At 40.9% G+C, this 25,937-nt stretch overlaps 1 protein-coding gene across 1 annotated transcript in view; it reads left to right on the top strand.

Moving 5' to 3' along the window:
- Positions 1 to 25,664, top strand: part of LOC115903893 (cytosolic phospholipase A2 epsilon-like) — a 31,629-nt gene extending 5,965 nt beyond the window's left edge. Inside the window, exons 3-21 of the mRNA XM_030948762.1 lie at positions 4,418 to 4,490; positions 7,694 to 7,830; positions 8,302 to 8,433; positions 9,494 to 9,534; positions 10,923 to 10,965; positions 11,797 to 11,854; positions 12,250 to 12,416; positions 12,533 to 12,619; positions 13,587 to 13,624; positions 15,475 to 15,622; positions 16,487 to 16,623; positions 17,570 to 17,792; positions 18,193 to 18,307; positions 19,386 to 19,523; positions 20,464 to 20,571; positions 21,764 to 21,955; positions 22,728 to 22,894; positions 24,119 to 24,305; positions 25,456 to 25,664. Of these exons, the coding sequence (XP_030804622.1) occupies positions 4,418 to 4,490; positions 7,694 to 7,830; positions 8,302 to 8,433; positions 9,494 to 9,534; positions 10,923 to 10,965; positions 11,797 to 11,854; positions 12,250 to 12,416; positions 12,533 to 12,619; positions 13,587 to 13,624; positions 15,475 to 15,622; positions 16,487 to 16,623; positions 17,570 to 17,792; positions 18,193 to 18,307; positions 19,386 to 19,523; positions 20,464 to 20,571; positions 21,764 to 21,955; positions 22,728 to 22,894; positions 24,119 to 24,305; positions 25,456 to 25,664 (2,400 nt within the window). The remainder of the gene's footprint in view (positions 1 to 4,417; positions 4,491 to 7,693; positions 7,831 to 8,301; positions 8,434 to 9,493; positions 9,535 to 10,922; positions 10,966 to 11,796; positions 11,855 to 12,249; positions 12,417 to 12,532; positions 12,620 to 13,586; positions 13,625 to 15,474; positions 15,623 to 16,486; positions 16,624 to 17,569; positions 17,793 to 18,192; positions 18,308 to 19,385; positions 19,524 to 20,463; positions 20,572 to 21,763; positions 21,956 to 22,727; positions 22,895 to 24,118; positions 24,306 to 25,455) is intronic.
- The last annotated feature ends 273 nt before the right edge of the window (positions 25,665 to 25,937 follow it).

Below are 25,937 nucleotides of genomic sequence, written 5' to 3'. Positions count from 1 at the left end.
ACTGTAAAAAACTCACACACACTCTTTAAGGAGACCTGACTTTCAGACAGCTCAAGATTGACTTTCACACACCACCAGCTCTAGATGCACCATCAGCAAGGGATGATTTGGTCTCTCGCTACCATCTAGTTAAATTAGCACTTGGAGATGAAGAAGGGAGTTCCCTGCAACATCCTGGGAGTGATTTCATCTCAGCAGAATGCTTCTCTGAGCCAGGAATGCAGGAATACCTTAGACGAGGCAAGGAATTGATCTTTGCCAGGAAAGGCTGCTGAGCTAGTAGATGACATAGAAACACATGGAGGAATTATTACTGGGTGATTACAGGAAAAATGTGTGGATAGAGAGGAAGTTTTTTTCATGGGTTCTATACATGACACACGTTTTTTCAGGTTGGTGTGTGGAAATGGCTTTTTCAGCCATTGTAAAAGTAAATTGATTGTGCTAGACGTATTTTTAAATCTTGTCTGATCTTTGCAGGATGGTTTGTGGAATAGTATGCACTACAATTGCACTGGAATAGGTAATAGTACCAGCACACTGTCACACATAGTTTTCTTTGCTTCCTCATCACAGTTTTGCACCTAGCATGAGAAAGACCACCTACTCATGAGACCAGGCGGAACACGTTTCACATTTCATGTAGAAAATCAGTAGCTAAGTATCTGGTTGGAAGATACCTGCTCATTGATGACGATACAGTTTTCGCTGTATCATCACTGTTTCACTATTAGTTTATAACTGCTTTGGAATAAATACCAATCTAAAAAGAGCAACAATCAAATCTGAGAATGTGTTGACTGCTCCTGAAGGTTCAAAAGTAAGTTCTCTTATCTGGATCAGTGTTATTGGATGACTGGTCTCTGTTTTGGGAAGGCAGCTACAATATTCTGCAATCTAATAGTACATCTATGCTGAACCAAGCACCCAACACAAAAAAAAACCTTAAAAGGATTCACCCAGTGCACATTTGACTGTACTGTTGGGGAATTGTGTGACTGGGGTAGTCTACAGTAAGTGAAGGGCTGAATGTTCATATTATTGATATCACAAGCTGGAAAGATGTAGCTAGCAACTGTCCATGCTGGCAGAGTCTGTTAGATGGAGAAGCCTAAAGGCTGAAGAAATAAAGCCACGGAGAGAAAAGCAAGTTAAAACAAAACAAAACAAAAAGATAAAGAAATAGAGTCACCATCACCCTCTGGTCTCATGGACTCTTGTCTCATTAAGGAGTCCTGCCATTTTACAGCTCCACAGCCACTTATGACAGGATGTGTTACACACCTAAACTAGTGGAGTAATTTACAGCAGTGCTTCTTGAGATGGATGCATGCCACACATACCTACATCTGAATATAAGCATGACTTTAAAGAGGCTGCAGAGGCACAAATGTTCCAGGAATGCAGACAGCCTGCATCACCAGAATGCTCATGATGAGAAATTTCTGTTTTCAAATTCTTGCTCCTCAGCTGGGAGAAAGTGGGTATCATTCACATGACAGAGGAATCCCTGACTTATACCAGTGTAGTAGCTTAGTGCCAAGTATCATACCATGTTGCTTTTTTTTATGGGAAGAGCTATAAAATCAGAAGAAGAGACTATGAGGTCTGGTTTACATTAGATGGAGGCTGCTGTTTGGAGAATCCCAGTAAAACTTCATTTCCCTGGGACTTCAGAGAAACTAGCACTGTACAGCCTACTCATGCACTGGCACCTCAGAGTGCTATACTGCATGCATACTGCATGTTACACATACATGAGCACAAGTTGGGAAACACCAAATTGAAGACAAGCTGACAAGCTGACAATTTGCTGTGGTGGAAACTTCTCTGTATATGGAACCTCACTAAAAAGCAGCAGCTTTTTTTTTTTTCTGGTAAGGATATCATAATAGGTGTTAAGCAAACAGAATAACAGAACCTCTGTCTTTTGTTTTATACATGCGTGACTGCTATTTTCTTTGTCTCTATAACTAGACCCTGGTACATCATGTTATAGTTGTCCCAGCTGCTATTTAAATACATTTCTTTTGTTTAAGATGTTACAGGAATTAATTAAAATAGCAAATCCTCCTGGGAGCAGAAGAACTGGCAAGGCCTGATCCCCGGGTGCATTGTACCCTCCCTCTTGTCCTTGCTGCTGCCACCGGCAGGAGCCGCGGCTGTCGGGACTGACGCCTGGCTCGGCTCCTGCCTTTCCTCGGGTGGCATCTGCCTCTCCCCTAGTGCAAGCACAGATCCTGATTACTGCAGCTTCTGTAAGCCACTGAATTTTTTTATTTTTGGGGGTTTTTTCAGTAACATTTCAGTAAATCCTTTTGTGAATCCTGTGTCTCTAAGAATTGATTTCCCCCTGCCAGATAAGGAAAATCTGGCTAACAGGTTAAGAAGTCATTGCATGGGAACCAGGAAGAAGGTGGTCAGATGGCAGAAACCATCTAATATTCTTTAAAAGAAGAAACCCAACACAAGTTTTCTCCTATCTAAGAATCACAAATTGCTTTGCAAACAATGAATTCATTGGTTCTCATTCAAGCAGTGCCACTTGTCAGTGGAAGTGTTGCCAGAGCTGATCCAGGAGCTGGCACCACCTTACACAATCTTTGGAGATAAATGCCTGCTACAATTTCCCCCATGTTTATGCAGAACCTAAGGAACAATGAGTTTCTGCCTTCTAGGGCATATGCTGAGGTGCCTAAGCTCATTCCTAACATGTGAGTGTGGTGATCCACTTTGCTCATTACCCAGCTGAGAGGAAGGGTAAATTAACAGGGTGTAGAACTGTATTAACATGGGCTATACCGTTTCTAAAATCTGAACCAGTGTCTTTGCACAGGGTAGCTCTGAGGACATATCCTTCCACCAGTTGTCTTCAAATTTTGCAGCTTCTGTAAGGACTTTTCTCTTTTGAGAACAATTAAAATAGAAGGTAAATAGATTTTGTTGGTTGAATTTCAAGAAGAAGCACTAAAAAAAGAAAAAAGCCATCAATTTCTTGAGACACATACAAGAGGAGTGGAAACAGCAATGGTTTTAAAGAACTCTGTAAAAAGATTTTAACATAACATGATATGTTAGAGGAAAGAATAGAGGATTCCAATCGCATATTGGAAAAATAATTTGTTGTGATGAAAGAGGCATAATTATCTTTCCATCTGTAAATAAGACCCTTTTTCTCTGTTCTCTTGAGGGAAAAAAAAAAATTGGTTTAAGTGAGGTTCTTCCAGTTTCTGTCTTAACATCTATTTTGTCTGGTTGTTTATAATGGTTATAGGAAGTCTCTGAAGTGCTATAGAAATAGAAGGATGCTCCTAAATGAGAGGAAACCTGTTTATAAAAATAGCAATTGTCAAAAAGAATGATTTGTGGGGCTCTGCTGTGACCACTTATGCAGATGGAAATGTTTCTAGGAGTGTGAGGAAATAACCATGTGTCACAGCCACAGGAAATGCTGATTTATTTATTGGCTTGGTCAAAATAACCTTTTGCATATAGCTCTGAGCCAGAGACAGGTTTATGGAATGAGCCAGCAGGAAATTGTGTTCCTTAGAAGAAGGAACTCACATTTATCTTCTAATAATAAATAGGAAGAGGTCCCTGCAGCCACAAAAGCTTGAGAGACTTGTTTTATAGAAAATTAAGGCCAAGATATTTAAAGGGAACAAAGGAAGTTTAGCACTCTCAGTCTTTATGTTTTATTTTTCTCCAAAGGCAACCCATACCTAAATCTTTGGATCCTAAATTCTCCGGAAACAATTTGGAGCCATTGGCTTATCTCATAATTGTGATTTACAAAAGCTCACATTACTATTTCTCTTTTTCTTGTACAATTGTAAATTGCAGTAAATCAATGTTTCTGAAGCAGAAAAAACCTCTTAAAAAGTGGTACTTTGGGTTTATCCCACGGGAATCCACAACAAAAGATATTCTCCACAGCATTTTTTTTCAATGCTATGGGACCATATGGGTGGTTACTAGGGGGATTGACTGTAACTCTGACTAAGACTGATGGCATTTTGACAACTTCATCATGGTGCCCACCAGTGCATTTAATCTGTTCAAGACATTTACTGTAGTTATATTGTAGACTAGACTCGGCAATTTCAGAGTGAAAGGTTTTGCAAGCATCTCACAGGCTGTGTAAATTGTCAGAGATTTATTCATTTTTGGAATTCAGAGTCTTTTCTGCTCTGATGAGCAATCTGGAACCTCAGAGTAACAAAGTAAAAAGACAGTGAAATATATAAAATGTTAAGACGTTTTTAACAGCAGAAGCTTCATTCTGCAAAATAGTGAGATAATTGGCCCAAGTTTTACCAGCTGTATTTGTGCTTTGTGGCATCCAGTTAGTTTGCACATTTGTAATTTTTTCCCACCAAAGGCTTATTCAGACCCCCTTTTTACTGTTCCTCTCTAGATAGAATCCTCTCCTTGCTACCTGTTGACCGTAAGGATCATCCGGATGAGAAATCTCCAGCGAGTGGATGCCTGTAAGTGTCTCCATTCTTAGTGGTAACTCAGGAAACAGGCAAATTATATCTTTTATAATTTTGTAACAACCTTTTCTTAGTGTTTCTGAAATAGCCCAGTGTTTATGTAAACTAATTATTATAAACAAGGCCAGTCTTTGCTGCTGTTTCATTGTTCTCCCCGTGCTTTCTGACTGGTTTCAAGACTTGAATGTGCTTTTGGGAATAAGTACTTTCTGTCAAAGAAAGGAGAGTTTCTGACAGAGGTAGATGAAAGACCCTATTCCATGTTTTCAAAAACAAGGGGTAATTCTGCTGATGAGTTGTAGCACCTTGGCAAATGTGGCTGGGAGGAGCAAACCTTTTCAACATCCTCAGTCTTGGTTCTGACAAAGAGGAATTGAACAGGGAAAAGCTTTTTACAATCATTATGAGCAGGCTAATGCCATCATTAATTACCCTGAGGACAGTTAAAAAAACATACTAACTGAGGGCTGGATGCTTGTTCCTTTCTAAGGCTTCTGCAGCAGACTTGCAGTTGAGCAAGAGTGTGATTCACGTGGCAGGAAAGTGGTGGGAAGGGAGTAAGTTGGAAAGGAAAACACCACTGTTTTGTAAAAGAACACGGACTATCCACATGTGCGCTGTGGAGAGGTGTTCCACACAAAATAGACAAGTTAACAGTTTGTTTTGTTTGAGTAAATAGAGCTGTGTAAAAGGATTCTGAAGTTAGTTTGAGCATGAGCTTGGCTTGAGTTTGAGCATAACCCTCACAAGTCTCTTGATTCTCCTGTTTTGCTGTGAGCAGCAGTGATTGACTCTATAATGTCTTGCACATGAAGAGTCAGAAAAGATTTTCTGAGAGACAAAGATCTGGATTTACCGTGCAGTACCATTCCTGTCTTACCTTGTGGTTGTCACGTGTTTTTCTGGGAGAAGGATCAGAGGACTTCCCTGTGTCACAGCTCTGAGTGAGGCAGACAACAGCTGTATCCTAGGTCACATCACTGGGCTGCACGCTCTGCACCTCCCTCCTGGTCCATGGCTGTGGCACATGTGTGGTGAAGCAAGAACACAAAAAGGTTCATCAGGGACTCATCCCAGATCTTCTGTGTGTCAGGCAACAAGGCAAATAATGAGGTTGTAGAAACAGATTGTGCAAGCAGAACTGAGGCAACATTTTGCATTAAATACACAGCTGACTAGTTTGGCTGCATCTACTCATCTAATTAAGGATTGCTTGATTAAGGATTGCTTGATATGCTTTGTATCTCAAAGTACAGTTAAGATATGCAGGAATGATGAATCACATCAACAGAATAAAGTGCTTGCCAGCCAAACAGCCATCAGTCATTGATCTGAAATGATAAAGCCAAAGTCATATAGTAGTTACAAAAAAATCACCTTTAATGCATTTTAAAATCACTAGCATTACGTCTAGATTATTCAAATACATATTTTTGCAATTTCAAAATTCTTCAAAGCATTATTGTCTGCATGGAATTTCCCAGATTAAAATTTAAAAAAAAAAAACACTTGAGGAAACAGAATAACTTGAAACAACTTTTACATCCAGAGAGACTGAATAGTCTACAGTCCTTAAGTGTGAAAGTGAAATTATTGAGGAGGAAATGGAAGCTCTTGCTACAAAACAGAAGAGGCAAAGAAGGTGAATAAGGAGTAATTTTTCACAAGGAGGCTAAGAAGCAAGAGTGGTGGGAAGGTAGAGTTAGAGCGGATGATATGACTCTAGACAAGTACGGTGAAATTGCTGTCAGAATCTCATTTTTAAAGCCAAACTAAGATATGAAATGTGAAGTAGAGTAAGACAGGCAGAAGGCTAGGGCCTACTCAATATTTTCCAAACAAACTTCTCCAGTGGAGGAATTCTTATTTTACTCAGTAGGAATATGTTAATTTCTCAACAACTTTTTTTAGAAAAAACAGATGACGGAATTAAACTTTGTTGTTGTTGCTCCTGCACTGTAATGTTAAAAAATTGAAAACCAATCATTGAGCTGTCTATTGACCTATCACAATTTATATATCATTTTTCAAGCAGTTCCAGATTTTTTTCACTCTCACTTGGACAGGAAAGCAGCAAGGCTTCTTGAACACTTTCAACAGCATAAAATGCAGCCTCCAACCAGTTTGAAAGAGTCAGTAGCTGTAGGGTGACATGGGGCAAACTTGGTGGAGAAGGAAGGAAAAGAAAAAGAGAAAAAAAGCTTGTGGCAGACAGGCAAGATTTTGCTTTTCCCCACAGGTCAGTGTACAAGCTCCTGTTCTCTGCTCTGCCTGCAGAGTCCTTACCTGCTGCTGAAGGATCTTCTCCATTTACTGCTGCCATCACGTCTCTCTCAAAAGTCTCACATCACAGGACATCAATTCTCAAAGCTAGTTACCTTTTGCATTACATAACAGCTGATAATTTTTTTGTTGAGAACTGCATCAGAGAGGCTTTCAAGGTGCCGAAGTACCTTGCATAACCTCCAAGAAGAAACACAGTAAATGGCATTTTTGTCTGTAGCTGTTTGAGATATGCCTTAATTTAGGTGAGAAAGAGGATGTAAAATCCTTCACTAACTTTCTGATGCCTTTTGGGAGAGAGACTTCCACCTACAGGAAGAGGTCCCCCTTCTTCCTGTAGGCAGAAGTTAGTTAAATTCCAATGTCTAATTCAGTGAGCTCCTTCTGGAGGAAGCCTCTGCCATCACATACAGCAGGCGTAGTTCTGCAGCTCATTTCACAAACCCTCACAAGGAACATCACTGAGGGCAAGGCAGAGATGAAGACCTTTTGCATTTGTTCTCAAAAAGTGGAGGAGGATCCCAACTCCTCTTATCAGAGAGCAGCTCAGGTTGAGTGTGTGTGTGTCTGTGTGTGCTTGCACATATGAGCACAGGAAAGCTTGTTGGTTGAGAAACTGAAGTGGCTGACTAGAAGAAAAAATTCTCAGTGGTTTTTTTTTAAATGCACAATATCAGTGCTGTCTGTAACCCATACAAGGAAGAACAGAAGCCACCTCCTCTTCTAGGTCATCTTGTGGTCAGTGCTTTTTCCCTCTCAGAAGGGGATCTTGGAAAGTTACATTGCATCAGACTTTTCTATCTTTAAATAACTTATGCTTGTTTTTGGTACCAGTTGCTGCAGTAACCTCTCCAGTGTCCTGCAGCTCTGCTGCCTTTGCCAGTTAGCAACTGTTTTGCCTTTCCCCTGCCCAGTAAGCCAGGCTGATTGCTATGTGTCCTTGTGGCTGCCGACTGCGACGTGTGAAAGGTCACGCACTAAAACCGTGAGAAACTCTGACAATCCAGTGTGGAACGAAACCTTCTACTTCAGAATCCAGAGTCAGGTCAAGGTAAGGAGCCAAAGCTGTCTGCTTGAAGCAGCCTGAAGATTTTGTGTATGTATTTCCTGAACCATGCCCAGGAATTGTTTAAGAGATGGCACACAATAAAGGACTGCTCAAAGCATTTAACAGCAGATATGACAGAGTTCCTGTGCCTGTTCAATGGTGCTATGTAGGAAGGCCAGAAAGCGAGCTCAGTTTTGAAGTTTTAGGGAAACAAGAGACAGGTCAGAGCCAGATGGATACAGAATCTGGGAGTTACCCAAGCTGTTGTATGGGTATAGCCAATGAATTTCATTACAGCAATTAAAATGAGCTAGACAATAATTAATATGCAATTCAAGTATGTTTTTCTAAAGGGGGATGATGTTTAATTTCTCAGCTTTTCTTCTTAAGCTTATCCTCAGCAATACTTTTTGCCTGGAGCTAATGATGTCCAGCCTGAGAAACAATAACAAATTCTTCTCTCTCTTTTTCCAGAATGTGCTGGAGCTCACGGTGTATGATGAGGATTTTGCTACTCCAGATGACCATCTCCTCTGTGCACTCTTTGATACTGCTAAACTTCCACTTGAAAGAACAGTGATCCTATACTTCAAACCTAGTCCAAATGTAAGTGCAACTAAGCAACTAAAGCAACTGGGAAACCAGTGGAGAGTTACAGAACAGTCTCAAAATCTTTCTGAACCTGCCATGGATTACTTATCCCAGTAATGAGTGCATTAATTGCCATTCAAATTATAACCACAAAAATGTGGTTAAAAAAATCTGAATTTGAGAGTCTGAACTCTTCTTTGCAATATTTTTTAAATTATTAAAGACCACAGGACTGAAACAGTGCAGTAGGTAGGGGAGGGATCTAATTGCGAGCTACCTCTGAGCAACACCAAGGCCATACAACTCTTTCAGGGTGAATAATCTGCATATTTTTTTCCCCATGTAATCCATAACCTGAGTAATTCCCATAACTCATAAAGCCTTGCCCGTTTGCTTGTGTCTACTTTCACCCCAAAAGGCAAAGATGAATTTGCCCCTGTGTGTATCCTGCTATAAATGGATGACAATTCACTCTGTTTCTCAGTTTGCCATCTATAAAATTGGAAAAATAATCTTGATTCCCTTTGAGATCTAAGGATAAGATCAACAAAATATCTCACATACAACTTTTTACTACCAGGGACAAATTCTGGTATCCAAACTAGGTCATTCACAATCAGCTTGTACACATCAACACTGCCTTACTTGGGGTTGCATAATAGGAATTCTGAATCACTCAATGTTCTCTGTTTATTATGGTAAAGTAATGGGTGTAAAGTATGTTTAATTTCCAAGATAATAGCCAGTACAGTAAGTCATGGCAGGACAGTGCCAGGAATAGTTGGAAGGAAAGGGTGGAATTCAGAAAATAAAGGAAGTTGCAAACTGTTTTTTTGCAGCAGCTTCACACTAAGAAGTATAGGTTGTTTTGGTTGTATTGTGTAGTCAGAAGGAGGTGAGGAAGGAATCATTTAATCATCTGGCTGAATTGTTGATTCAGGCCACCCAGTCTGAAGTATTTATCGCAGGCTACTCATTGCAACCAATAACTTCAATATTGCCTATCAGGGACTTGGGCTTAGACTAAGGACAAAGCATTATGTAGCTACTTCATTCATCTTCTTCTTGCTTTCAGGCCACGGAGGAACTAGAGGTTGAATTCAAATTGGAGGTTGCGTAAGTGATTAAGAGATTATTTTAAAAATGCAAAAATCATTAGTGATAAAACAAAAAAACAGTAGTAGAAGTCATGCTTTGGGTATTTCTGTAAAAAAGTTTCAGCCTTCTCCTACATTATTGCTGCAGTCCCCAACACCTGATGGATTAGCTTGTTCTGTAGCTTAGCTGCTCTCAACGATGCATCTACCAGTTACCCAGAGGTCTGTGTGGATGCCCCATCCCTGGAACTGTTCAAGATCATGCTGGATGGAGCTTTGAGCAACCTGGTCTAGTGGACATTGTCCCTGCCCATGGCAGGGGATTGGAACTAGATGACTTTTAAGATCCTTTCCAACCCAAATTATTCAATGATTTATCTACCTGGGGGCATTTCAGAAGGCTTTCTGAATGTGTAAGCATTCCTGCCTATCAATTTTTCCTTGCCTGTTTCAGGTTATGTATTTGACACAGTTTTAGTGTTGAAACATCCTAGTTAGGTTTTCAGTGTATCTCCAATTCCTTCGGTTTTCCCTTGCAGTGCTCTTTGAATCCTAGTAATTGTGTTTTCTTTCTGCCTAACACAATCACAATGGGATGGGAACTCTTGTAAGGATGTAAGCCTCCTTCTCCAGCATGGTCAGCCTGCCACCCATGAATCACCCTTTTTGTCTCTGTGTTGCCACAAGGTAACTAAGGCATGGCAGCAATAAAGTGACTAGCTAAGGCCAGCTCTCATACTATTGGAGAGCCAAGGCCAGAAGTCAAGTTGCTCCACACCATGTCCTGACTTCACATTTCCTTCATTCTCTTGAATGATCCGGAAAGCATTTGGGTTTTTTCCCATGTAATTGGTACTGGCTGCCCTGTGCTACTTTGAAAAAGGCTCTTCAGGGAAGTGGTCACAGCACCAAGCCTGCCAGAGTTCAGGAAGAATTTGGACAATGCTCTCGGGCACATGGTGTGATTCTTGGGGTTCTTGTGTGCAGGGCCAGGAGTTGGACTTGGTGTGGATCCTCATAGGTCCCTTGCAACTCAGAATATTTGCATGCCAGCAAATACATATAACTGTCTTCCCAAAAAGGACATGCTGGTGTATCAGCTGAAATACATTTTTTTCACATGTTACTGTGAGAAAAATTTGACTGCCTAACAGGAGATTCCATTTTAGATGATCATGAGATTGCACTGTAAAAAAATAACCATGTTACACATTGCTCAGCTTTGGTACAGAGATGAGTGTCCTCAGAGCAGTGCTCAGTCCATGCAATCAAGGAAAGGAGCTCGTTACATGCTTGCTGGGGTCCCCTCAGACTGTTGTTTTTTTAAGTGGGAAGAAAGGGCAACATCCTGGGTAAAGATGAATGGGATTTGTTTAACTTTAAAAAATCCATGTTTTTGTTTCCCAGATCTGGTCCTCATGAAACGATTGCTAGCAATGGAGTGCTGGTGGTATGTGTCTGTCCCAAGATATTTTCTATACATGATTCCTTAATGTAAAGGGAAAGGGAGGGTGGGGGTTAAAGAAGCCAGTAGACCAGTTCTTTCTCTTTCTTTCCTCTTTCCTATTTAGATACATTCAGAATGGGACATTTTATTTACCTGTTCATTGGAGATATCCCATTTGTCCTATACTTCCCTATTTCTAATTTTTCCTATACTTCACCACACCACACCACACCACACCACACCCACACACAAACACAAACACACACACACAGACAGAATTTTTCTCTGGTACTAGTACTTCAAAAAGTGTACTACTGTCTATCAGAACACAATGACAAAAAGGCTGTGAAGTTTGATAAGCTACCTAGACCTTCCCTTGGGTAAGTTCTGTATGAAATACTGACTTGTCAAAACACAGTATGTTGAAGAAGAGTGAGGACCATAAAAAAAAATCAACCCCCAAAATGCTAAAAACAATACTTCTTCAGAAAACCCTTCCTACTACTGCCTCTTGATCTCTCAGTGACATAGCTTTATTTATTTCGTAGTTTAACCCTTTATAGTTATGCTACTATAATGAAAACAGTCCTGATTTTCCTTCTTTGTATATTCCTCTCACTGTGCTCAATCTTAAGTCATTGTCACACATGCGATTCCTGCAACTTCCTCCAAAGTTTTTTTTTTTCTTTAGTCAGCAGCTAATGGGAAAAAGCCCGGAGATGCCAGGGAATTCAGAACTCCAAGTGACTCCAAGCTGAGGGGTCCACAGCTCCCTGTAACGAGGATGGGATGTGATGATCTTTCTCACAAAATCCTGCATTCTCTCTTTCACAGTGTCGTGAACTTTGCTGCTTGGAAGTTGAAGTGGCAGAGAAGACGAAGCAAAAATCAAGTAAGGTTATTGCTTTGTCATCTATTTACCAGTAATTGCATGCTTACTTATGAGAAGATGCCCCTTCCATCTAATGTGTTAGTGAAATAAATAGTGCTTAGAGTATTTAGTAGAGTTAATGTCAGGTAAACACATCAGGTTGTTATAGACTCCAATGACCTCATCTAGATATATGTTAACAAGGTCTATTAAATGCACAATAAAGTTGAAATCCCAGTTCTGTATCACAGCAGGAATATTCAGTCCCCTTTCTGTCAGAAAAGTATCCACTTTGCTCTTTTCCCTGTAGTGCCAGCGCTTTGCCCTGGGCAAAGCTGTGCCACCCTCACCCCACTTTTAATCAAGCTAGCACATTTTTCTGCTTAATCATATTAATCTTTGTTTTGCTACTTTAGAGAAAGAGCTTTCCCTGACTGTGAAGGGCTCCTTTGAGGGGACGCAGGATATTGTGCTGGGCCCCAATGGAGTGGTCAGCCCAGCGTGTCCCACTGAGTTCCACTACATCAAGTACGCGGAGCCAACGCTGGATGTCATGCTGCCAAAGAAGAGGCGCTACCACCCTGTATGTTGGAGTGGCCTCAGTGGTGGAGGGATTTTGAATGGCTCTCAAGAAAGTGGGAGGAAGGAGAGAGGGTAAACCCGTTCCTGGTTGTATCCTAAAGCGTGTTGTTTTCCCAGTGGTCCTGTAGGTACAGCACAGAGACGGGCTCCCCTGTCGTGATGCTGAACTCGCTGCCCATGGGAAGGAAAACAACCATTGCAGAGGTAGGCATCACCTCCAGGTGTTGGCAATAAAGGGTCACTCCAATAGAAACCATTCCTCATAAGGCTGTCCCAGATGGCCACTAAGAGTGTCAGAAACATTCTGCTTTTCTATTAGACTTTGAGAAAACAGGAGCTTTGTTTCTCCAGATGTTTTCTCCACAGAGGCAGGTTGTCCCAGTATTAATCTCCATTATGTGCCAGTAGTGGAGACAGAGACATAAAAGGATGTAAGAAAATACCGTACTTCCTTCAGAACATCTCCCCCTGTTTACCCAAAGACTCGCTGACTCCCCCTGTGCTTGGGGTCCAAACTGAAAGTTGCTCCTCGAGCACAAAATATGAAAACATCAATAAACCTATCCTTAGTCAACCAGATATTTAAAAGGACAATATATTGAAATATGCTGAAAATATTAGTCACAGGGTATGTATTTTAAATAATATAATGAGAATATTGATTTAAAAGAGCCATTAAGATATCCTCTCAGAACAAAGCACATTTTATAACTTAATATGAAGATGGGAATAATGATTTTTAAGAGACAATAAAGCATGGGCAGAAGCAAATGCAGACTTTGCAGTCTCTTCACTCTTAGACTATGGCTAGGATGTCAGAGATGTGCTGTGTACTACAGTGTAAAGAATGGAAAAGGCACAAAAAATGGTAATTCAGGATGCTGCAGGAAGCTTATGAGTTGTACAGGAAATGGAACCTACTGTGTGAGTCTCAGAAACCTCTTATACCAGGACGCTTAATGGTTTCTTCAGCCTGGGAGGATTTAGGATCTGTAGGTAGGGGTGTTCCACTAATGATAAGTGAATGCTTTTGGAAATATATTCCAAGATCTCAGACATTGAAGTTTGTGATTGCCAGACCTTGCTGGGTTATACATCAAGCTCTGACCCCAAGACTGAAAGGGAAAATAGAAAATTGAAAATTTAAAAATTACACATTCTTGCTTTCCAGGAGAAAAGATTTGACTTGAATGTGACAGCAAAGACTTGGTAAGAGATTTTCTTTTATTCCTGTATACTTGGTTCCTTGATTTTCATATTGTTTTAGTCACATGGAAATGACACAAGCAAGCATTCTCAGTCTGAAAACTAGAATGTGCTTATAATAACACATAAAATACATGCATAATATATAATACATAATTAGCCTTAGGAAGATTTGGCTTTAATCCATTGATAAAGCATTAAATAAACATGTGTTTATTTCAGCATTATCCCTTTCATTCTGACCACAGAATATTTTCTTTGGTCAATGTCAGTCTCTGAAATTCACAAAAATAACAAAGCTAGCTGACAATGACAAAAAAAGAATAGTCAGATGTAAACTTTTTGTTTAATCAGGAATTAAGAATTATTTTTTGCTTTACTGTCAGTATTCAGTGGTGATGAACCTTGTATTCTGTTAAATCCAGTTATGCTATATATTGAGTAGAAAGTAAGGTAAACAAGTTAACTTGTGGTTTGACATCTGTAGACATAATACTCATCAGTAAACATGGAGATACTTCAGGTTATCCATAGCTATATGGAACACATAGAACTGGGCAAACTGGTATTTTTGTGTGTGTGTCTGACTAAGAAATAAAAGGAAAAGAATAATTTTGAATTCAAACAGAATTTTCTGTCATTAATTTCAAAACAGCAAGTGGTCAGTGATAACAGGAAAGTCAGTATTACACCACAACAGGAAAAACAACTTCTGCTTATTTATTTTATTTTCAGAGAACTTTAGAAACAGTTTGTTTGGATCCTGATTTGCAATTGAAACTGGCTTTTGCAGCTCCACCTAACTCAATTCCCATTGTGGGAATTCATTTACAAATAAAGTTATAATAGTTTATAGAAATTTGATTTTATCCAAATTTGGTGGTGGAGAAAGCTCATAATTAAATTTCTTTACTAGTTTCATAGAAATTATGGACCTAATAGGAGGGAGAGATTCTGTCACTGGAAGAAAAAGCAAACCCCTGGCATTTGGCAATGTAGCTCTGACCTGACCATGACCATCTCTTGCCTATTGATGTCTTGTACGAGCAGGGCAGGAAGAACCAGGAGGGAGATTAGTGAGCAGAAGAGCAAAAAAGCCCAGGGAAATAAACTACAATTGTGGGGCCTTAAGCAATGGCTTATTCAATTTCAAAATAGACTCCAGTGAAATCTTCCTCTGCGAGAAGATGTGCCTTACAATTTTGGAGTCAAGGTTGATGTGGAATAGAGCTTCCAGCATTGAGCCCTGAAGCAGCCTGTGCACATGTATACCCAGCAGAGCAGCAGGGGTGAATCCTGCCCGGTGACCCTTCTCTGCCCATCCAGGGGCTGCTGTCGCCCAGGTCTCTCCAGCCAGCTGGGCTCCGCGGCCACCCTCCCCAGCCATGCTCACCGCTAGGGGGGGGTGCGTTCCCACTCCAGTTCCTCAAAAGGAGAATTTTCATTCACATTGAATATGCCAGCCTTTGGAAACTGGGTGTTATTTTCAGATTTTGAATGAGGAAATAACCTGTTAAATGGGAATCAATACTTTCACTTTTTACCGTTTCCATGGATTTTCTAAACTTGTCAATCTTTTAGTTGTAGAATATTTATTTAAATATCTTTTTTTTTTTGTAAACCCTGTACATTGTTTCTTCCAGTTAGCAATAATTAGGAATGATGGCACTAGTTAGTCTTACTAATTGACATGAGTTTCATACTTTTAAAAATAGTAAAATTATTCTCTCTTGCTTCTGTCATGTTGCATCATCTTGTTTGAAGCAAAGGGTGCTGTAGATTATCTTTGATCAACATCCTAAGATTGAAATGGGTGTTTTAATATTTAATATATGTGTCTGTTTTTATCTTAGCAATTGTTCATGCCACCAAGACCTGGACATGCGCTTTGGGTTTAACTTATGTTCTGAAGAGATGGCTTTCCTGGGGAAAAGAAAGAGATATGTAGCAAGTGCTCTCAAAAATGTTTTTCACCTACCACACGATCTGCAGGATCAAGAAGTACGTGTGTGCTGAGGGGATAGACCTTGAATCTCTAGTGCTTTCATGTACTCCTGTAGATGAGTGGTCAGCAAAACAGGCCACACCTATCTGTTGTGCAGGTACAAGCTGGTCCATGTGTCTTAAGTATATTTGCTTCTGCTGCCAAGGTTTGTTATTGAAAACACCATTTGCAGTCACCATCCTTCATTACTATCAGTTTGGAATTTTTCATAGTTGAGGTGTGTTCATTCCTGCCAGGCTGAGCTGTCACTGCCTTGATTCAGAAATACTGAATGCATTCCACAGCAAAGGTTTTTTTTTTCCCTTATTCCAGTTTCACTACTTTGTGAGAGTTTAGGACAAACATCTTTGGGTGTTTCTTATATCTTCTGTTTCTTGCAGTTTTGAAATTCCTTAAAATAATGTAATTTATTTTAAAATAACTTCAAGATACTGAATAATAACAGCATTGCTGAGGGTAACTTCACAGTAGCTGTGAACTGAGTATTTCTTAATGGGACTGGCATGCAGATTTTCATACAGAAGTAGTCAGTGTGTGAAATAAGAGTAGTGGAGTGAGTGATGCATAGATAATACATTGTTGCTTCCACAGAAGGTTTATTCTTGTTCATCTGTGCCTGTATTTGCCTTAGAAATGGGCAAGAGTCCAAGTTTGGGTTAATCTCTGAACCCACATTTATCCAAAGGGAAATAAGTGGCAGTAGCAGTTGTTGCTGTGTTTTGGAGTCTTTCCTTCTGGAAAGGGACCTGGGCTCTGAGATCAGGACCTGGGCTGGCTGTGGCGACCAGACCCCATTGCAGTGTGGGCTGCAGTGTTGAATGCTGTCAGTGTGAATGTCCCACCCTCCCTCTGCCCTACAGGTCCCTGTCGTGGCTATCATCACGACAGGAGGAGGACTGAAGTCAATGACAGGGTTGTATGGCAGCCTCATGGGACTCAAGAAGTTAAATCTCCTGGACTGTATAACATACATCAGCGGGCTGTCCGGCACCACGTGGTAAGCCAGCTTGAGCAGGAGGCCTGACCAGGCTTTCTGAGGGTCACACTGATGCAGAGAGTACCTTCTAAAAGCAGACAAGATTTTCTTCAAACATGATATAAACAAGTTTCTCAGTAACAGGCCATTAAGTACTAGCTTGATTTAGTGCATGCTTTTTCTGTAAGCAGCTCTTTACTGTGCTTATCAACTCCACATGTGCAGCAGTTAAATGTGCATATGACAATTACACTCATCAAGATGCTTTCTAGGTAAGTAGTTATTGTGAATGTAACTGTGGATGCCCATAGCATCATGACTCTTCCTTTCTCCACTGAATCCCAGCTGTTGTGGTCCCATTAGTTTCTGATACTGGCTGTGATTTCTAGCTGGAAAAAACTGCTGGACAGTGAACACTGGACCCTGCAACCTGCCAATTTTGTGTTTCCCTGGGCAGTGTTATTCCCTGCTCACAGGACCTACAGCTCCCTAATGTCTGATTGTCCCATGCAGAGGAGGTTGGTTAAAAAATAGAGGTTGATGTTAAAATAAAGTATAGTGATATCATAAGATTAAGTGAGTCAAGGCAGGAGACAGCAGCTAATATGAATGAATTTAAGGTTCTGAAAAACAAGCAAAGAAAATTTATTATCATTTTCTGCCTAATTGGTGCTTCACAAATATATCTATGTTCACACCTGGCAGTTTTGTCCCTTAAGCTTCTACCAGTTCTGCTTAAAAAAAAAAAAAGATTAAGAACATAAAAACCCCACCTCATTCTTCAGTGCCATTTTTAAAAACAGTTAGAGAAACTCTGAAGTATTCATTCTGCTGGATGCAGCAGCTAAACCAGAGTATGTGTGAGCAGAAGGGAATCCCTAAATGTAAACCTCTGTTCTGAAAGCACAAAATTTCCAGTCTCTTTTTGCTCCTTTTAACTTTTGCTGTCTGCATTGTCTTCCTCCAGGACCATGGCCAACTTATACAGAGATGCCTACTGGTCACAGAAGGACCTGGACTCACATATTGGTGAAGCCCAAAAACAAGCAACAAAATGCAAGATGGGCTGTTTCTCTATGGATCGCATGAAGTACTACAACAAGCAGCTTTGCCAGAGGAAAGAAGAGGGATACAGGACATCATTTATAGATCTTTGGGGTCTCATGATTGAGTACTTACTAAATGATGGGGTATGATGGCTATTCCATTTCTTAAAGAACCATGTGTTTTTCCTGTAGTGGATGGAGAGGAAATTAGTCCATCATTGCAGAGAATGTCCCTCAAAGCAGAGGGGAATTCTCTGTGTTAACAAAATAGCACATTGTAGTGGTTGTGGTTCGCCCTGTCATAGATGTGTGCAGAAATAGTTGTCTCCCTCCTCACCTCTTTATGAATCCATGCACAAAGCCAGGCTGGACCCTGGGAGCCTGGTCTGTGATGGTTGGTGGGGGTACCTGCAGTGCTCTGAGTGGTGGAGCTGCCGGGGTGCATCCTCCGTGCTGGGGGTGGAACCGCCCGGCTCCTCCCATACTGGGGCCAGTGAATTCACCATGGGCTCCTCTCATGTGAACATTTTTTCTTCAAAACCAGAAAGACCCCCACAAGCTCTCAGATCAGCAAGAAGCACTGTGTGATGGCCAGAACCCACTGCCCATCTATGTGTCGGTCTGCGTCCGGGACAGTTACAGCACCAATGATTTCAAAGGTAAGGATGTTGTTTCAGATCCTCTCAGGCTAAAATCAGCAGCTGAATTCCTGTCATCACTCTTCTCTTCTTGGTAGCACTTGAAGAAAACAATCCCGATGTGTTAGTTGCTATTTGGAGAAATAACCATCACCTCCATACCTTACAATTTTAATACAAGGGTTTTGGGGAGCAGCATTTCCTGTCTCAACATACGCAGTAGAAATCCTGCCAGAAAGGCCATTTTGAGAAATATTGGAATTATCCAATAATTGCTTTTTCTCAATGACTAGTTATTGTTTCACTATGAAGAAGCCCACATAGTTATGGTAGAGTTTGGGAAAGCTCCCAACTGAATCTGTTGCTCTTCTCATTGTTTTGTTTTTTTTGTGTTTCTTTCCTATGGAGAATCAGAAGGAAGAGAAGGGGAAGAGAAAAATTCAGATCAAATTTTTTATTGTTGAGGCAAGAAAATCAACCGTTTCTGAAATGAAAACGAAATTACAGTCCATGACATTTCTGTACCAGTTTCCAACTGCAACTCATGCTGCAGTTATATCAGACAACTGCACTTCACTTGGAGAGGATATCCAAGAAAGTCAAGAACTAGTTCTGTTTCCATTAGTACCACACAGAGAGAGTATCATTGGTCTCTTACAGAAAAAATGATTGCTGAGGAGCTGAGTACCCATCTTTGTACATAAACAATTATTTAGGGAAGATAAATTAACTGTATTGGTGAAGTACTGGTCACCTGGACGTGGCATATGGAAGGGCAGGGCAAAACTACCTAGATGCTGGAAAACCCTGGACTGGTGTGTGCATATGGGGTCTGCAAGGCCTGGAGCCTTGCCATTCGCCCTGTGTGCCACTTGTGCCACCAGCAGCACCACCGTGACCAGCACAACTGGTCCTGCCTCCTCATCACCACCATGCCCAAGCTCAGACACCTCCCTGGAGATCTGTGTTTGAGAGTGAGGCTTTGCAAAGGCAACATATTTAACATAACCCGGACCAATGTATGCCCCAGCTTCCCCTCTCCCCACACCTGTCTGGGAGCCCTCTAAGTGTCCTGTTGTGGCTGTATTTGTGACTGCAGAGTGGGTGGAGTTCACTCCCTACGAGGTGGGACTGCTGAAGTACGGCGCGTTTGTTCGCACGGAGCATTTTGGAAGTGAGTTCTTCATGGGCCGCATGTTAAAAAAGGTCCCAGAGTCCCGCATCTGCTACCTTCAAGGTGAGGTACAGTGTTCTCCTGGCACAGAGGCACTTTGGAGGGGTGCAATGCTGTTAACCAATGAGCAGATAGTTCTGTCCTAACATGCTGGACACTGCCTGCAGGGAAATGCGAGTGGTAGTTTGTCCAAAAGAATACAGTAAAAAAACACACATTTTTTTTTTAGTTTCTTGTCACTGTCTTGGTAGATGAGTTGTCTGTGTCTTAGAGATGGAATAGATTAAGATCCTTAATTCTTTCATTGTAAGTAATAACTCCTGCTTTTTTGGTTATTCTTCTGATTCCTCTCTGAATGCACTCCAACCTAAGTCCAGTTGTGACAGATTTAAATTTACAATGACTGGTGGTACGGAGGCACTCTGTTTTGTCAACAGAGCCGCCAGTGCCCTTGTGGCAAGGCAGAGAGGGGTAATCCTGGATGGAGAAAACAGTGTACAGTGGAGCTGGAGCCTGCTGCGTGTGTGAGCCTTTACAAATTGTGGTGTGAGATCTTGTCTTACAAACAAACATCTGAAAAGCCAGTTCATCCCCTTGTGAAACAATTCAGGGTGTTGAAAGAGTTACTGCTCAGAGTAAGTGCAGAAAAAGACAAGCTGGAGAAAGGAAGATGGGGATTGAAATTATGTGTTTGTAGTGGTGTATGTGTTATCTGAATTCTTTGTTTTGCCTCTTGAGCAAGTGTGTCTTTTTTTCTCCTTTACTTGCCTCACATTCTTTGCTCTCCTTACCATGTGGCAGAGCCATGCAGTAGGTTAGGCACAAAGTTGATGGTAGCATGATGTGACTCAATGACACAGAAAGTTAAGAGGAATTTAATAGCATAGAAGTTTGGAAATATTTGCATTAAGCCCATTAAAAATTAAGCCAGGAGGTCAAAACAGAAGCAAAAGGGCATTTTCTTGTTAAAATATGTCCTTGTGTTCGCTAATTCCTTTTACAGGTATGTGGAGCAGTATATTTTCTGTGAACCTTTTACAAATATGGGGACTGTCCCACAGTTCAGAGGACTTCTGGAAGAGATGGACAGAAGACAGAATAGATGAAGTCGGTGAGACATTACTAAGCCTTTCATTTATGGTCATTTATTTTCCTGTGTGGCTTTTGGCATCATCTTGTCACCTTTGCTGAAGCTGGCATCATAGGATCTAAGAGATAGTGACTTCTCCTCACACTGAATAGAGTAAGCAGAAGAGGGTAATGAGGGAAAAAGTGAAAAGCTGCTGTAATTACAACATTTACTAAAGCTCTACTGGTTCCTTCAGAGGAAGTTTTAGAGAGGTGAGACACTTCTCAGGAAGTATTCTGGCATTACAGCTCTCACTTAACCATATAGAACCAAGAACCAATAGCAGAGAATATGGTACTTTTTACTGAGGAGAATAAACCTTAATATCAACTGGTTAATCAATTTCCTTGGTTTTTATTTTATTACTCAGTACAGTAATTACTGCATTGTATTCATACTGACACAAAGATAAATGAGGCCCAGAGGGTATTTTCTGAAGCAATACAGAAACTGTGATTTTATTGCTAAATCTCTTGATATGATAGTAAATATAATTACAGACATCCTGAATAAGACTGAAATACAATGTGCAATCGTGCAAACCACCAAGTCTCTCCGGCTCCACTGTCAGCCTCTCAGGCTGGCAAAGCACATTGTCGTTTCTGGAAACCACAGCTTGTGCCATATTTCTGCTTTTCACTCATATGCCATCTACCCACTCCCTAAACCACCCATAGTTTCTGAATATGAATGTGTGCCCCAGGTTTTCCTGGGGTGCTCTCACTCTGCTGATTAGGCGTATGCTCATGGAGCCATGAATGATTATTGGGTTGCAGCTGTCACTGTTGCAATGGACCCCATGGTTGCTGTTGTTGCCCATCTGGCTGAGCAGTAGCGTATTCATCAGCTCCATTTTCTCCATGCTTGCGTCTGTTTCACGTTATCTTCCTGTGATATACAAGTTCTGACAGAAGATTTTCTGAATTGCTTAATTTCCTTAAGGTGTCCTTTTTCCATGACTAAAGATTGCATCTGATGAATTGTCTTCAGCCCAAAGCTTAAGACTATCAGCAGGGCTTTGTCCAGCAGCCATTCCTTTCCCTCCATTCCAGAAGAGTTTGTGTGTGTTTAGGGAATCATCCCAGAAGAGCCCCTGTGAACTCCTTTGTGCCAGGGCAGCCAGAAAGGAGCATAAGTTACCAAGCAGTTCACCAGCTTTTCTCCTCTGCTCTAGATGAAGACCCAGTGCTGCCCACAAGACCCCACGAGCTGAGGACTCGCATGTACACCCCGCCTGGCCCCCTGTCCAGCGCCCTCCGGGGCGCGCTGACCGACCGCTTCTCCGTGGCCCAGCACCACAACTTCCTGAAGGGCTACCAGCTGCACAACAACTACATGGAGAACGAGCACTTCTGTCGGTGGAAAGGTGATGGCCACTAATATCTAACTGGCACCCTTTTTAGGGAGTTTTGGGGTGGGGACTTTAGGAAAGAAGCCTGTCAGATTTGGCAGGGATAAAAATCCTCCCAAGAGAACATTTATTTTCTGAATAGAGAGAAGACACTAAGACTTCACTGTTGTCAGGTACTGAAGACTTAATGTTTGTATTCGTTTGCTTCAGCTGAGACCTCTGCAGTCCAGACTGAGAAGGTAGACTTGAAGGTAACAGAACCAAATTTAAAGTGGCAAAGAGCAGAGTGAACATAGGAGAAAGCTTAATTTGGCAAGATTATACTTTTAACTTCAGATACAACTGAAATATCCAAGAAAATATCACCTATAACAGAAAATTGGAAATGAATGGGGCTCTCTAGTGTAAAGAAAAGGGGAGTGAATGGGAAGCATAAGTCCAAATGTATAAAGGATTGAAAATACTTTGTTCTCCAAAGCAATGGCAGATAGAAGATGAAACAATGACTGAAATGAAGCAAGGCAGATTTAAGTTAATTATTAAACGTAGCTAATTGGCATTAATAGGTGTGCCATGTTAATGCAGTATATTGCCTGGAAACTCAACACTGATTTTTCAGAACAGGAACTTAGGTGTTTTGCAGTCCTTCTCATGTCTGTTTGATGATCTAGTAATATAGCAATTAAATTAAACCAGGCCTCTGGAATGGTCAGTTGCACCTTACATTTCTTTTTCCAGTCAAAATACCCACAGATCTATTCTTATTAATAAAATATTTTCCTTTTAGACACTGTGTTAGACTCACGTCCCAACCAGCTGATGCAAAGTCCTGATCAGCTGGGCATGATAGATGCTGGATTTTTCATCAATACCAGCAGTGCACCACTTTTAAGGCCACAGAGGGAGGTGGATGTCATCATCTATCTAAGTTACACTACTGGATCACATACATCGGTGAGGATGTTCTTGTTACCATGTGGTGTGTCTCCTTTTGCTTGTAAATGCCCAGCCTGTAGCATCCAGACCTGCTGGTTTTATCAGCTGTTTGTTTATAACACCTGCATTCCCCTATATGTTTCACTGTAGTGATTAATACTTTTCCTATTTCTTCCTGCCATTCCTGGACTCTTTCTTGCTGGTTTATGAACATGTTGAATTATTCAAGGGGGTGTCAGCATGGTCTTTTCTAGAATAATGGGAGGAGCCCCTTCTGCTTTATGCTGAATTAAGCAGTCTTCCAGACCACGCACAGGAATAGTCATAAAGATGAGGAAGTTATTTCTTCTGACTTAAGTTAGAATATAAGAAGAGTTAATTGAACATTAGCAGGAGATCCTTTCTGGGCTGACAAATAAGATACTACAAGTAAAATTCAGTGATGAGCATCTTCCTGCAGAAACCCCATTTTGTGGAGATAAAGCTAATTAGCTGTCTATAAGAGCTGTCAGAAAAAAAGTTTGGATCTTTTACCCATCTGTATGTTGGATGAGACAGATGTAATGAAGTTTTATTTCAGCCTCATTCATTGTCTAGATAAAACTTATAAAAAAAGGCTGCTACAATTTTAAGTACCTTAGTAGAAACCTTTTTCTGCTTGATAGTGTTTGCTATTAGATGGTGCACAGTAAATAATACAGTTCATATTATTACATGATATTTTATTAAACATTTCAAGGAAAATATATAACATAGCCTAATACTTCAGATTTTCTCAGTAAAATATTAATCTCAATTAACACTGTGCTATTATGACTGCACAGGCAGAGATAAAATTGCACATTCAAACTTAACTTTTTTATCTCCTGGCTTCCAAGCATATAAGATACCTTAAACATTTTCTTGCTGGGATTTCCTTCTCTAGTTAATTCTATACAATGCATTAACACAGGCTCTTTCATTTGCTAAAACTAATGTTTTACCCTAAACTTCTGCAAATTGCTTCAATTTTTTTTTTAAGCTGTGCCCTGGGTGAATTCTTTAATTCTGAAATTGTGTTTGTTTAGAGCTTGTGATTAGCAATGTAGTCACTATGTGTGGTAATTATATATAGAGTAACCCTTGATAAGACAGAACTCGCTCTATGGGTCTGAGTCACTAAACCTTAATAGTAGATGACAATTTGGGGTCTTTGCACAGTGAAGTTGATTTCCAGTGCTGACCATTTTTGTGACCCTCCAGTCTCTAGATAAGGCATGTAAATACTACTCAGAGCAGAAAATCCCATTCCCAACAATTTCTTTGACTGATGAAGATAAGAAAAATCTGAAGGAGTGCTACATCTTCCAAGATTCAGATTTGCCAGGATGTCCGATTGTGATTTTTCTTCCCCTTGTGAATGACACCTTCCAAGAGTACAAAGCACCTGGTAAGTTACAGTAGTAGCAAAGCATTAAACAAAAGACACCACTGCTTCCCTGACTCAGATAGAGAATTCTTTGCTGCTGTCTTTGTTCACTGGGTTCATGGGGGAGCACTTTAGCTAATTGAACTTGTTTTCCCATCCCTGTCAAAGCTATTATGTTCACTCATGTCTTCATTGTGGCTTTAAGAGAACCATCACAGCCTGTGTCTTCTGGATGGTGTCTACCTTCACCTCTCTCCCATTTGTTACTTGAAGTGGTCCTACCCAATTACAAAAGTTTTTTTCCTGTGAAAGGTATAGGTCTCTCAGATTATTTCACACTGCATATATTGTCTATTGTTCAGGTTTTAATTCTACACTTGAGGAACCATAGTGTTACATATGAGGGATGGGGGAGAAAGCCTGGCTTTCAGGCTGAACTCCAGTAATGATAAGATTAGTGGGTCTCATTTTGGTACAGCATCAGCCCAGGGATCATTGTACTGACTGTGCTGTTTTCAGGGCCTGTAACTCCTTTTCTGCCAGATCATCTGCTTTGTACTCCTCTTCTTTACTGCAGGTTACTAGGATGCATTTGCTCTGCTCCTTGGTAGCAGGGAGGTTAAGCCCAAAACACTGCTGTTGTGGAATTGTGTGACACAAAAATCAGAAAGGCAGAGATGGATCCTAATGGCAGGTGCCCTGGACCTTATTCAGCATTGAAGGAACTCTCAGTTTCCACATGTTTCTGTTGCTCCTTTCTCACTTAAATTCTATTCTCTTACTAGCAATTAATCTTCCTTGACTGAGGTTCGTAGAAATCCCAGCTGCCCAGGGTTCACAGAAATCCCAGCTGCAGTGCATGGACACTGGCTTTTGGAGGGCCCTTTCAGGCTGACATCCTTGCCTGATCCATGGCTTTAATGAGACAAATGTTTCTGAGTGAGCTGTAGATGAACATGGTGATGCCATCCCTCACTTCTCCCTTGTGCCCTCCTTACTTCAGACTCACAATGTTCTCTTGACGAGGGTGGTGAATATGACCTGCAGTGTTTGCATTTAAACCCTATGAATTTTCTTCAGGGGAACAGTCCTGCTCTTTGACACTTCATGGACAGTTTGACACTGGTTAAGATAAACATCATGTCACAGCAACAACAACTCTTTCTCTCAGGTGTCAAGCGCTGTTGCTCAGAGATGGAGGAAGGCCAGCTGGATTTGACCAGCTCCTGTTCCCCCTACTGCATGTTCTCGGTCAGATACACCGATGAGAACTACCGCAAGCTGCTCAATCTCAGCGAGTACAACATCCTCAACAACTCTCAGATGATTATGCAGGCCTTGCAGACAGCGATGCAAAGGAGAAGGCAGAAGATGTGCTGATTGCATGTCCAACTGCACTTATCTTCTCAGAGGAGTTTTTCATGCTCTAGGACCCAGAAGGGACATAGCTTTTTCAAACACTGGCTGTTCTGCACTACAGAAACCACCCCAGCTGGTGCAGTCGTTTGCTGGGGTTTTTCCATTCCCAGGAAGTGGTCTCAATAAGCAAAGACATTGTGTGGGAAATTTTTACTTACGTTTTGTTCCATAAATTAAGGTTGTCTGTAGAACAGTCTGTGCCTAAAATACTTGTTAGATTTTTTTTTAATTAGT

Source organism: Camarhynchus parvulus, chromosome 5 (genome assembly GCF_901933205.1).
Source record: "Camarhynchus parvulus chromosome 5, STF_HiC, whole genome shotgun sequence".
NCBI classification, from domain to species: Eukaryota; Metazoa; Chordata; class Aves; order Passeriformes; family Thraupidae; genus Camarhynchus; species Camarhynchus parvulus.
This window is presented reverse-complemented; position numbering and strand designations above follow the sequence as displayed.